The following is a 13,918-nucleotide window of genomic DNA, read 5'->3' on the forward strand; positions in this document are numbered from 1 at the left end:
GTGTGTACTGTCTGTTGTTCAAGAAATTAAAACCCAACAGATACATACTAAAAATATTTTATAATGAATGCTTGCAAAATAAGAGCGATCTCAATCGTGTTGGGCTCAGGTGCATTCAATCGGGTAGGGTTTCGTGATAATAAAGTGGAAAGTTGCGCTGTAAAAGTAACTTAACGTACACTTCCATTTACACCAGCATGCAGAATCTACATTAAGAACTGAAACTGGATGGAGCTGGCAGGTCCAAAAATGCAAAACTAACGCTGAACTTCTACCGTATATCCAGCAGTTGTGGTTATTCGTTTGACATTCGATTTCTCCAACCTCTCTGGAGCCGACAATTTTACAACAACATCATTAGCACAGTTAGGTTAAAGAATATATGACTATACCATTCATGCTCCTATGGGCTTTCATGGACTAGCGCTTGTAAGGGACCATCTAAAAAATCCATCCACAGCACTAAAACGTCTGCGATGTCTAAGTATTCATGTATTCGTTCAAATAAAGTGTAAGATATACATACAATTTACAATCTTTAGAATGTGTTCATGTTTTGTTTTTATGTTTTTAAATAAAAGTGTTTAAGTCAGAACAGGCAAGGTAGTGTTGAACAATTGGATACCAGTTACGTTTTAGCACAGTGTGTGGACTATTCAGACGGCCACTTTTGCCTCATAAGCGAATAATTAATAAAGTTTAATTTAAATTCAGTCTTTACCCTGCTAAATATTATTGTGTAGTCATAATGCATTGACCTTTTGTTTAAATATAATTTGTATGGTCCCCTGAGGTGCAAATGAGATCTGATGCTTCAGCGAATGCAAATGAAAAGCACAGGTAGTTTGCATTACGAAATGACAAGGCAAGGTGCTCGATTGCTCCGAGACTGTGAGCCACTACATGGTCTGACAAAAGTAAACAATCTGACTCGACTTGTAGTACTGCGCTTTGACGTCACAGTGCACACTAACGCGGAAGTGGAGGGTTCCACAGGTAGACAGTGTTTCGTACACAGTGACAATCGGGAATTAAAGTCGTTCATTTGACGCGGATATCAAACGCTATTGAGACGCATGCAGCCCTGTGTGCCATGATTCCAATAGCGGTTGTGGTGTGTGTGATGGGCGGGTGGTGTACGGTGTATCTGACGGACACACTGCTACGGGTAGGCGGATCTCAGCATTACAACCCATTATAACTTGTGTTTACCGGTGTTATGGATAAACTGGGGATCATGTGCACGTGAATAATTGTATTTACTGTTTCAGCAGATTCGTTTAATGTGAACTGTCAAGGAGCAAAGAAAATACGTTTTGCACATTATAAAACAATTTGGTATCATTATTAAACCAGGTTTTTCCATCGATGTCTGTTATAATGAATTTGATACAGTTTAAGAGCGATTTTAACCGTTTCGCAGGGTAACATGGTTGCCCATGTTAACGTGGGACATTGGTTTGAATTGGAACTGGTGATTACATTTGTCGTAAAGTGTATTAAATCGCATGTGGATGTCTTTTAATTGCAACACTAAAGCATTATATGCCGATATGTGTCAGTAATATGCTTTCAATAATTAATAATTTCAAATAATTATAGATGGGACAGTGGTCCAGTGGTAATCCATACTGGGAGTAAACATAGCGACCTGTATTCAAATCCCGATCAATCAGGACAAATTTGTAGCTTTCCTGCAGATTATGTATTTTTAACAGGTCTATTGAAAACAAGTTTGTAAATCACATACACGAGTTATTATATTGTTTTAAATAAATACTACTGAATTTTCCGAGAAAGGATGAATATGACTGAGAGAAAAAAAAAAAGAAAAAAAAACCTAAAGTACATTTTCTAAAGTTTACAGGCTTTTAAAAATTGTCAAACTATTTTAAGGTTAAAGATTGAAAATCTTAATATTTTGCTTAAAATCATTATGTTTATGAAGAATTTTCTCATGCTTTCTCAGAGTACCATTTAATCTTTCCCATTGGTCAATTTGGCCTTTGGTACTTGCTCTCCACCAAAAATATTGCACTGTTCTGATAGATCTTTTGGCAGTGTCATGGTTAGTCATAACAATACAACAATGCAGATACTCACAGGGAATTGAACCCAGGCCTGTATGCATGGTTAGCAAACACACTACCCCTAAACCAACAGACCTTCTATGTGAACAATAACAATTGTTTTATCAACTTTATCAAGCTATTGTTTATATATATATATATATATATATATATATATATATATATATATATATATATATATATATATATAAATTTAAGAGTGTAGGCCTATTGTTTACACATATAAGCCTTTGATGCTTTAGTGTTGCAAATAAAAGATTTCCACATGCGATTTACTGCTCTGACAAGTGTAATCACCAGTTCCCATTCAAACCAATGTCCCACGTTAACATGGGCAACCACGTTACCCTGTGAAACCATGTTAAAATCACTCTTAATCTGTGTCAAATTAATTAGAACAGACATTGATCATAGAAAGTGGGTTAATAATGATATCAGAAAAAATTATGATGTGTAGAATGCCTTTTCTTGGCTCCTTGGCAATTCACATTGAACGAATCTGCTGAAAATGCAAGTAAAATTATTCACGTGCACGTGCACATCCCCAGTTAACACAATCCCCAGTTGATCCATAACACCGGTGGAGGGTGAATTCATAGCCTAGCACACACAGATGTACTGCTTAAATTATGAAATCGATCGCAATTGATCCATGCTTTTTTTTATATCGAGTGTGATTCATTTGTCGAGGAGATTATATGATATAAAAACCTGCATGGTACATTAATGGTATAAGATGGTGATAGCAAAGCACTTTGATTACACTTCAAGAAATAACATGGCACTACATGGAAAAAGCCTTAACAATGGTTGCCAGTGTCCAAAAAAAACAAAAACAACAAAAAAAACAACAATATGGTACTTTTTTGTTAACGTTATTACTGTATGATTTAATTAATGTAGTCACCCTTACTTACAATGTCATTTTTATGCAGTCTCAAGTTGCATTATATATAAAATGGCTTTAAAGCGGTCATGACGTGAATCAAAATTTCCTTAATTTTTTGATATATAAAAAGTCATTGTACTATAAAAACATACTGTAAGTTTCAGAACTCAAAACTTTCTCCTCACTGCAAAAACAGCATTTGTTGAAACCAAGCTGCCAAAACGACTTGTTCTCTACTTATTCCACATTGTGATGTCACACTGTGGTAGACATTTGCATCTGACCACCTCCACAACAACACATCAATGCCTACTTTATCTTATCACTTCTGTAGTCCACCCAGTAGCGGTAATCAGTGAGATGGCAAGAAGAGAGTGCAGGTCAGTCAAGAGCAGAGAGCCAATCATAACAGTGGGCGTTTTCTGTCAAGTCTTAAAGGAGAAGCAGCACCAAAACCAAGCGTTTCTTACAGAGGGTCAGAATGAGAGTGGAAAATGATCATGTTTTACAAATATATGACTGTTTTTGTGCAAAAAAAACTTTACTAATATTATAAGTGAACCACAAGGAATATATTAAAAATATATTTTTTTTAAATGCATGTCATGACCCCTTTGAAGATAGCTTATTTCTGTTCATTCTACACAATTTACAAAATTAAGTTATCTTTAAAGGCATTTTTAATATAAAATAATGTAAAACGTTGAAAATGGCTTTATGGTCAAGCTAAACTTTTACAATGGGAAACAGTCTTTGCCACAACAGCGTATTTACAAGTTATTGTTACAATAAATAAAAATAAGCAAAAAAGGCTGTGAAAAATTTCTGTATTGTTTAAAGGAACTCTTATATTTATTACAATTTTACAATAGTAACACTTTTTGGGGTAACTATAGTATTTTGGAGGAAGCTATACCATAAGATGTTTTTTGTAAAGGTGATCATAAAGTCCTTAAAAATTCATCTTTTACTCTGTTTCTCCTGCAGTCGTCCAGCTTGGTGAAGAACCGCTATGAATCGTGGTTGTCATCTAATGGATTTACTCTGTCTCCCTTCCACATCAGATGGCACACCGGCATCTTCAACCGTCTCTTTGCCAGATGTGCCCATCTTAACCCTCGCTTTCTGTACATTTGGTATGATTGTTCATCATTATTGACCTCAGATCAATAACTTTGTGTTCATATTACAAGGATGTTCTGTTTTATTATTCTAAACTTTTGGCTGCCAGTGTATATTATTTCAATATAAAGAATGTAAAAAAAAAAAAAAAAAAACTTATTTCTACTCTTTTAATGTTTTCGAACTACTTTCTTGCTCTGTTTGTATGTTGTCATGGAAATGCGGCATAGCTTACCATTGGCTGAGGTATTCATCAAAACCAACTTTTCTGTGCAACCTCAGTATAACCCAGGCAAATTCATTAAACATGCTCAGACTTCTGTAAATCACCTTTGATTACTCAGTGTGTTGCACACGTGTCGTTTCAGGTTCAGTGCTGGTATGGTGTTTGGAGTTCTTTCGATGTTTGTGTCTGTGGTTCTGCTGAGCAAAACTTTACTGCAGACTCTGAGTCAGATGTTGGCAGAGACGCCGGAGGGATCCCACCAACAAATCTTGCAAGTGGTGGTGAGATTAGAAGAGGATTGGCTCTGTATTCAGCTTACCACTCCAGTGATAATTCTGACTGCATAAATTTGTGTTGTTTTATTATCATCAGGTGCCTGGTGTGAACCTGCCTGTCAGTCAGCTGGCTTATTTCTTCATTGCCATCTTGGTCAGTGGCGTTATACATGAGTTTGGCCATGGGGTGGCAGCACTGAGGTAGGATTATACTTTAGTCATGAAAAGGACTGGAATATCTCAATTGTATAAATGCTTCCAACATATAATTGCAATGTAATTGCAAACTTGAAGTCAATTGTACTTTATGGTTTATAATTGTATGTCAAAAGCATAATAAAGCATGATATACTAGAGTTCTTCGGAAGTATAAAATGGACAAAAGGTTTCATAGCAGAAGAAAATGTGTTTTTGTGAGCATGTGCGTTAAAGAGGGAAAGAAAGATAAAGTGAGTGTCAACTGTGTTTAGGTTGGGCCACTCCATTACAAGCTCAAACCTCAATCCATTTGACTAGTAAATTTAGCTGAAGTTTGTGTTTTATATAACTAAAGGCTTGTGCCATAATAACATATACCTGAAAATCATACAAAGGTTGTGTATTCTGTTTGAAAATCGCTTATTTTAGTTTTATGTGGACTGTAAATATTTATTTATCCTTTTTGTTTTTTTTCTTTCTTAGAGAGCAGGTGAGGTTGAATGGTTTTGGCATGTTCATGTTTGTGGTTTACCCTGGAGCGTTTGTTGATCTCTTCACCACACATTTGAACCTCATCTCCCCGGTACAGCAGTTAAGAATATTCTGTGCAGGTGAGACTGTCCACAATGTTTTATAGAACTTCCACTGGATGGCAGCACACTCTATTATAGAACATGTTTTTTTTTTGTTTGTTTTTTTTTTTTTGTCCACTACATGACTAAAAAAATAATAATTTGAATTCACCAAAAAATTTAAACAACTGAACTGAAAAGAAATTGATTTTGATAATGTGTAAATTTAGCTCCTATGTTGCCCATCTTTGTATAGGTGTGTGGCACAACTTCATGCTATGTGTCATGGCCCTCAGCTTCCTGTTCCTGCTGCCCATCATCCTGTTTCCCTTCTACTACACTGGAGCAGGAGCACTGGTCACTGATGTGGTGGAGGTCAGAACACTCCTCATTTATCACACAATTTCGTCACTCTTATGATCCGACTGTATTCTCCGTGTTTGACGTCACTCTCTGCCATAGGGCTCTCCCTCGAGTGGACCTCGTGGGCTGTTTTTAGGAGATCTAGTCACCCAGCTGGAAGATTGCACTGTTAGGGGTGTGCAAGACTGGCACAACTGTGTTCAACATCTGTCCCATAATCCTCAGACAGGCTACTGCGTCCATACTGCCAAGCTACAACTCAGCTGGATGGCAGGGAGAGGTATTGACTAGCCTAATAAATAAAGATAATTCATTGCTTAGGTTAAATATTCCTAATTATAACACAGCACTTTGGAGTACTTGATTCTGATTGGTCAGTCGCTGCATTCTGTGGTTAAATGTGTTTGTGTAATGACTGTTAAATTGTATAAGTACATTTTCTTGTCCATTTTTTACATTTATTTGTTAATAATCCATGTAATAAGCAGGATGATGTACAGTCAGCTGGTCATTATTGCAAAATAAACCCCTTCAAGGTTTTTTCTGTACATATGTTTTTTCTTTCATTTTTTTACACAGTTTATTTTTTACATACACTACCGGTCAAAGGTTTTGAAACACTTGACCGAAATGTTTCCCATGATCTTAAAAATCTTTTGATATGAAGGCGTATGCTTAAATGTTTGAAATTAGTTTTGTAGACAAAAATATAATTGTGCCACCATATTAATTTATTTCATTATAAAACTAAAATGTAATTTAAAAAAAGTTTTTGAAATTAATGACTTGGACTAAATAATTAAGAAAAGCAGCCAATAAGTGCCCAACATAGATGGGAACTCCTTCAATACTGTTTAAAAAGCATCCCAGGGTGATTCCTCAAGAAGCTGATTGAGAAAATGTCAAGAGTACATGTCTGCAAATTCTAGGCAAAGGGTGACTACTTTGAAGATGCTAAAATATAACACAGTTTTGATTTATTTTGGATTTTGTTTAGTCACAACATAATTCCCATAGTTCCATTTATGTTATTCCATAGTTTAATGACTTTACTATTATTCTAAAATGTGAAAAAAATTATAATAAAGAATGAGTGTTTCAAAACTTTTGACCGGTAGTGTATATTGGAAAAATAAAATAAAACATGTAAGTAAATTTCAGTTATTAAACTACATTGTTAATTATATAAAAACAAACAGACATCACAATAGACTGTTACAACAACAAATCCAACAACACATTCCATTAAATTCTTTGATTTGTGTATAGGAGAAATCAAGGTTTATTTTTAGACAATAACCATCTGACTGTACGTTATTTAAGCAATATCACATGAGCAAGAGTGCGATATGGCCCTACATCAGCACTGCTGTGATTACCTACGGCACCCGGCCTGCGGCCGAGTCACAGCAGTGCTGATGTAGGGCCATATAGCACGATTTCGAGTGTGATATTGCCTATATACAACAGATCAATGAACAAGTAAATTTAAAAAAATTAGGAAAAACTGAGTACGGTCATAAAAACGCATTTGTGCATGGAACTACTTTATTACATGGATCAGAATCTGCCGTTGCTGGTTCAAACCAAATGATGCGTCCAAGCCTTCATTAGTAATTCAAAAATGTCACTTCAGAAACAGTATCACGGCTTGTGCTGTTTCTAACAAGTTATTGGATAAAAAAGGGTATGTGTGCGTGTGTGCGTGTGTGCGTGTGCGTGTGTGCGTGTGCGTGTGTGCGTGTGTGTGTGTGTGTGTGTGTGTGTGTGTGTGTGTGTGAGAGAGTGTGTGAGTGTGTGTGAGAGAAAGAGAGACACGGAGCGTGTGCAATCACCTGTTGCCACTCCCAAGCAGAGATGCTGTCAGCTTTCTGAAGATGAGCTTTCTCAGTGGTAAAATTCCTATCTATTTCGCGGTAGCCAGTGTGCAAGAGTCGATCACTATAGAAACCGCAATGTCCTCCGCCATTTTAAACAGTGCGTATCCAATATGAAAACTCCGGTAAGAGGTAAGCGCCTTGAGTTCTGTAATCAATCAGTCTGTTGTGTCTCTCAGCTGTGATGAGCCGTAATGCTGAAGTTGTTCGTTTAAAGCTATTTCCTAGCTTTAGTAGTGTAGTAGCGATCACGGAGCACTGTTGTATGTAAACAGTGGCTGACGCGGATTCACTTCACGTCACCAACTGGCTCATATTACACACAAAAATGATCTTTTGCCACCACCTGCTGGCTAACATATGTAATGTAAAAAAAAAAAGACAAACAGTAGCTCTTAACACATATGCACTGCTCTTACACTTTAGTTTAGAACGGCATGAACACAAGCGGAGTGATACACACACAGTGAAGCATCCGAGTGCTGATGGTGTCAGACCATCAGTGCTCTTGGAACGTAAGGTAATATTTGTTAGATGATGCTTCTAACTCCTGATTTCTTTCTTCCACACAGCATATAAACGCCTTGATGGCACTATGGAGTGCTGTAGTAACAACAGTATGACAGACCTCTGCTTCTCTTACAGTAATAACCTAGAGAGCAAACTGGTAAGACAGCACACAGACACATGTTAAACATCTGTTTCACACATCTGGAATGCTGGATCAAACTACGGACGGCTACTTTAGCTGTAGAATTTTATGTAAAGCTATTTGCATTTTAGGCTAATTATACTAACATTTGGGTAAACGGTAACAGCACCCCTATTGCTAAGCACACTAAACAATTTGTCAATGACAATTATATGGCCAGTAAAATTGGTTATGTAAAGTGTGCTGATGGCTTAAGTCTTTGCATGGTCATTGAAATGAAAACATGGGCCATTCGCCCTTATGGCCATTATACCTCACAAAATAAATATTTTTCCCTCTCAGCCATAAAAAGAGTCTTGGCATTTTTGACATTTTAAAATATTTCTGCTTTTCCTCCTGCCAGTTCGCCTGCCTGCTGGTTAGAAAAACCATTGAAGCAAGCCGTACATGCCGTACAAACACAGACTGTCAAACAGACTTCATCCCGAGCTTGTGTTTAATCCCTTCTCTGGAGAACCAGACTAGACTGTTTCGGGTCAAACACCCGCCGCAGGCAGATATGCTGTTCGTTGGATACCCTTCACACCTCCAGTATTCAGGTCAGATGAAAGGTCATTATTTTATTTGGTTTCATTTGACAGATTGAGATGTAAGCTGGTGTAGCCTGGCATGCCTCAATATTGAATGGCAATAATTAAACGCAATTACCCATATAATCATGCACAGTTAGAATAGCAAACAGTTTTTATAAGGGAGAAGAAACGCTTCTTTTATTGACGTGAAATCAATCAAACTCTATTTTGTTGCAAATTCATCTGTCACTTAGTACTAAAACTATTCACTTTTTTCTTGAACGTGGAAGTTTTCCATGATTTGACTGTTTTCAATTTCCGGTCTCCAGTGTTTTCTTTCGCATCAGTGTTTATTCTTAGTGGGTAATGTAATATTTAAGGTATTACATTTGTAAAATTTGTCAAAAAACATGCTGATACTTCACAGAGTCGAGATGACCATTTTTTTATAGACAGTGCCTCACCTGAGTGTTTGATGACATGAAGAGATGGTCAGAGGTTAGTTATGTTGATATAATTAATTATTCTGAGTTGTTATGACAGCCAACAATGGCACAAGTTGAGCCTGAAATTCATTTTTACACCAATTGACACTTAAATGGTTGTTGTTCTCCTCTGGATCGCTCGTTTTGGCAGTTTTTACTTGGTGTCTCGAGACCAGAAATACAAAACAGGCAATTAGAATCATAATGGCACTGCCCAGTGGTTGCTCAGGAAAACTGTGGATATGTGTTCCATGTGTTGGGCTGGTAAATCACACTTCTGTTGTTGCATTTACAGAATTGCCAGTTTTCATGATAACCCTTCCATGGTCTTATGGGTCAATTTGACCCATTTTTAACACTGATTTACATTGGCCTGAAACTTCATGACATCCTCCTCTGAACATGGCAATGTAATTTTTTTTAAATGTTATGTATTTATAAACAAAGCTACAAAAAAAAAAAAAAAGTAAATAGACCCTTTTTATCTTCAATTTCAAAAGCTTGTAATAAAGGCTCTGTTTGCTCCATCTCTCTACTTTTGGTCTTAAATTGTTCCTTTAGGTGGCAGCAAACAATAGAAAAAATATTTTTTCTCTATCACAATATACAGATCTTTTTTTGTAGTGTTTGCTGTCATCTAGTGGAATGAGATAAGACTAAAAGTAGGGAGACTGAGCAAAAAGAGCCTTTATTTCAAGCTGTTGAAGCTTTTTTATTGCAAGATTTTTTTATGTTGCTTTGGGGTGTCACTTGCCTTTCAGATCTGTATATTGTGATAGAAGGTGATAGAGGAAAATATATTTTTTCTAGTGTTTTCCACCTAGAGGAACGATTTAAGACCAAAAGTAGAGAGAGAGAGAGAGAGAGAGAGAGCAAACAGAGTCTTTATTACAAGCTTTTGAAATTGAAGATAAGAAGGGGTCAATTTGACCCTGCAGGTTCAAAGTAGTGATCGTTAAGACCATGGAAGGGTTAATTATATACACCGATCAGCCACAACATTAAAACCACCTGCCTAATATTGTGTAGGTCCCCCTTGTGCCGCCAAAACAGCATTCTGAGATAATGGTCTTCTCACCACAATTGTACAGTGCGGTTATCTGAGTTACCGTAGAACTGCCACTCACTGGATGTTTTTGTTTTTGGCACCATTCTGAGTAAATTCTAGAGACTGTTGTGTGTGAAAATCCCAGGAGATCAGCAGTTACAGAAATACTCAAACCAGCCCATCTGGCACCAACAATCATCCATGCGATTATCTAATCAGCCAATCATGTGGCAGCAGTGCATAAAATCATGCAGATACGGATCAGGAGCTTCAGTTAATGTTCACTTCAATCATCAGAATGGGGAAAAAATTTGATCTCAGTGATTTGGTCTGTGGCATGATTGTTGGTGCCAGATAGGCTGGTTTGAGTATTTCTGTAACTGCTGATCTCCTGGGATTTGCACACACAACAGTCTTTAGAATTTACTCCAAATGGTGCCAAAAACAAAAAACATCCAGTGAGGGGCAGTTCTGTGGACGGAAATGACTTGTTGATGAGAGAGGTCAACAGAAAATGGCCAGACTGGTTCGAACTGACAAAGTCTACGGTAACTCAGATAACCACTCTGTACAATTGTGGTGAGAAGAATATCATCTCGGAATGCGGGTTGGCGCTGTTTTGGCTGCACGAGTGGGACCTACACAATGTTAGGCAGGTGGTTTTAATGTTGTGGCTAATCAGTGTATGTCATATGTCATGTTAATATTATATTTTTTTGGGGTCATGCAGCTCATGGTAATATTATAAAAAAAAGTTTATTAAATTTAATTCTATTCTATTTTACAGATCCTGCATATAAAACTGTTAACTTCTTTATATTTTTAGTGAGTCTCACCAATTTTGTTCCTCGTTTGGGTTTTCTTTACCCTGATCTGCCTGTCATGCTGGAGACTTTCTGCAAGTATCCTTCTCACAGAATCACTTTTCGCATCTCTCTGTGGTTCCAGGTGCTCTTAAAGCCCCATGATATGGTTTGTCCTTTTTAAAATAGTCAGTAGCCTTTAGTTACATGTAGTATTATTGGACAACAATTTGTAAACACTACCGAGCAGAAGATGATGTCATCAATAGTCATCCATGTCATCAAGGAACAATAAAATTTCCTGGAGAAAATATTGTAAAAAAAAAAAGAAAGTGTATTTCTGTTAATTTTGCCTATTTTTATGAGTACATTAGCAAAAAGGTGTCCTTTTAATAGACATGATAGACATGAACATGAACAAAACACCTTAAATTAATTTGAATGGGGTCTTTAAAGGAATATTCTTGGTTCAATACAAGTTAAGCTCAATCGACAGCATTTGTGACATCATTTTGATTACCACAAAACTTTATTTTGATTCCACCTCCTTTTCTTTACAAAAAAAAGCAAAAATCTGGGTTCCAGTGAGGCACTTACAATGGCCGTGAATGGGGCCAATCAGTAAACGTTAAAATACTCAGTATTTCATATATAGCCACAAGACATAAACAAAATGGGTGATTACATGATTTTAGTGTGATAAAATAGTTTACTAATCATTTCTGTGTAAAGATATAGCCACAACTTCGTTGCCATGACTAAAAATGACGATTTCAACAACTTTACACTTCAGATAATACATGAGTTTCAACAGAAGAATTAACATAAGTGCTTTTATAAATTTCTAAGCTTCACATTTCTGCCATTAAACCCTCCCATTCACTTCCATTGTAAGTGTCCCTCTCTTACCTCGATTTTTGTAGGGATGAGTCGAAATAATTTTTTGTGGTAATCAGCATTACCCTTACATGAGCTTACCTTGTATTGAACCTGGAATATTCCTTTAAGACATTGGTGTGTGTGCCTCAAACTACATTATTCATTAATTTTAACCAGATGGTATACGATCAGACAGTAGTGTATGGCTGTTTTCTCCATGTTTTATGAATTGGGCCTTAACCCTGTGTGTTGAGATATCTGATATCACTGTCGGGGGCTCTGGCAGTGGTAAACTCTGTTCCATGCTTTGCTCTGGATGGCCAGTGGATGCTGACTGCGTTTCTCGAGGCCACACTAAGCTCACTGATTCCAGAGAGGAAGAACCGAGAGCTGATTGGCTTCTTTTTTCTCCTCGGGGGCAGTGCCCTTCTAGCAGCCAACGTGGCTCTGGGCCTGTGGATGGTCACAGCTCGGTAACGGTTCGCTTTCTCCTCCAATCAGACTGCTTGGGGGGCGTGTTTACTGAAGAACCTGCTTGTACCACCAGATGAATAGTCTTGGTGTGTAATTTGTAGTGGTGGAAATTGCAATTGGCAATTTTTCCCACTCACCAAAGAAAGGGCCAGAGGGATCGAAACCTGCTGTACCTCAAAATGAGTTTGTGCAGCAAACTGCTTGATCGATTTGTTCTTAGGTCTGAATTGCAACAAAAATAAGCTGTGAAAATTATTTTGATGCTGCATGCTTTTACTGTACACCAAGACCTCAGGACTGCACCAATTGTGCCCTCTTTGATAAATACACACTCAAACAGGCACATTGAGTGATTTGAGTCAAAAGTGTGACTGTTTTGTGTAAACCCACAAATGACAATGTATCAACATATACAAATATATGGAGGCCTTTTTAGGCATTTCCTGCCTGTTTTACATCTCTGTCTTCCTGAAGTTCATATTCTCACAAATAGTAGGTTGTATTGGTACGTGGTACCTTCTGTTCTGTGTATGTAGTTCACTTTTTCCGCACACCCAAGCAATTTCCACTGCACTGTAGAAATAAAGCCATTAAAAACTTTATTAACCCCTGGAGGGAAATTTGGGCATTACAGCAGCAAGACTTGGACAGCAGGTGCTAACAGCCTAAAGGCTATATCTTAAAAATGTAACTCACATCTGTAAATGGAATATAAATGTGTAATATATATATATATATAATATTGACTGTACACATACACCATAGCATGAAAAGCCTGTTGCTAAACATGCTCCAGAGTGGAATAGTATTCACATTGCAGCTGATGGGAAGTGTTAATACTGGTTATGATCTGTTTTAATGTGTATACTTTACTGAAATATTCAAAGACATTGTTGGAAGATCAGAACTGCAGCCTTTAGCACAAGCTTGGATTACCCCAACAACAATTAGCCAGACTATTGGTCACAACTGCACTAAACTAGGAATTACTTGTTGAATATGGTCAATTTTAAAGGTATTTTGATCTCCTTTTATTATTTGGGTCAGGAAGGACATCAAAGATAACATTGTACACACAGTTTATAAATGACATTTACAAAAGCCTTTTAATGTCATTGGCTTATTTGTTTGAGGAGCTAGAGGTTGGTCTTGCTCCGATGTTTGGTAACTCTCCTTCTGTTTGATATTCTGTTCTATTCTTTTTTCCATACTCTACCCCCTCAGATAGGAAAATGTGTTCCTGAGCTGAAGAATGGAAGATGTTAAACAATGGTTGTGTTTGGAATGGAATACTAGCAAACTGTTTAGTGCATACTGTACAGTGTATACTGTAAATACTAATAATTACCTCATATTAAAAAAAAATTGTTTACTCAACTTAAGCTGAATTTTT

The 13,918-nt window shown here is 37.0% G+C and overlaps 1 protein-coding gene across 1 annotated transcript; it reads left to right on the forward strand.

Annotated features, from left to right (window-relative positions):
- Window positions 1-974: 974 nt before the first annotated feature.
- mbtps2 (membrane-bound transcription factor peptidase, site 2) lies at window positions 975-13,918 on the forward strand. The gene is made up of 11 exons (XM_051681910.1): window positions 975-1,168; window positions 3,967-4,115; window positions 4,470-4,608; window positions 4,700-4,803; window positions 5,284-5,411; window positions 5,629-5,747; window positions 5,835-6,015; window positions 8,185-8,279; window positions 8,668-8,863; window positions 11,196-11,271; window positions 12,306-13,918. The coding sequence occupies exons 1-11, from the start codon at window positions 1,094-1,096 to the stop codon at window positions 12,526-12,528; spliced, it is 1,485 nt and encodes a 494-aa protein (XP_051537870.1). The 5' UTR covers window positions 975-1,093; the 3' UTR covers window positions 12,529-13,918.

The sequence above is a fragment of the Myxocyprinus asiaticus genome, chromosome 41 (genome assembly GCF_019703515.2).
Source record: "Myxocyprinus asiaticus isolate MX2 ecotype Aquarium Trade chromosome 41, UBuf_Myxa_2, whole genome shotgun sequence".
Classification (NCBI taxonomy): domain Eukaryota; kingdom Metazoa; phylum Chordata; class Actinopteri; order Cypriniformes; family Catostomidae; genus Myxocyprinus; species Myxocyprinus asiaticus.

What these genes read in the sequence shown, in the direction of transcription:
- mbtps2 (XM_051681910.1), top strand. Translation starts at nt 1,094, where the DNA reads ATGATTCCAATAGCGGTTGTGGTGTGTGTGATGGGCGGGTGGTGTACG. An exon ending in GTTAAGAATATTCTGTGCAG is followed by an intron (nt 5,412 to 5,628) that starts GTGAGACTGTCC and finishes ATCTTTGTATAG; the next exon opens with GTGTGTGGCACAACTTCATG. An exon ending in ATAACCTAGAGAGCAAACTG is followed by an intron (nt 8,280 to 8,667) that starts GTAAGACAGCAC and finishes TCCTCCTGCCAG; the next exon opens with TTCGCCTGCCTGCTGGTTAG.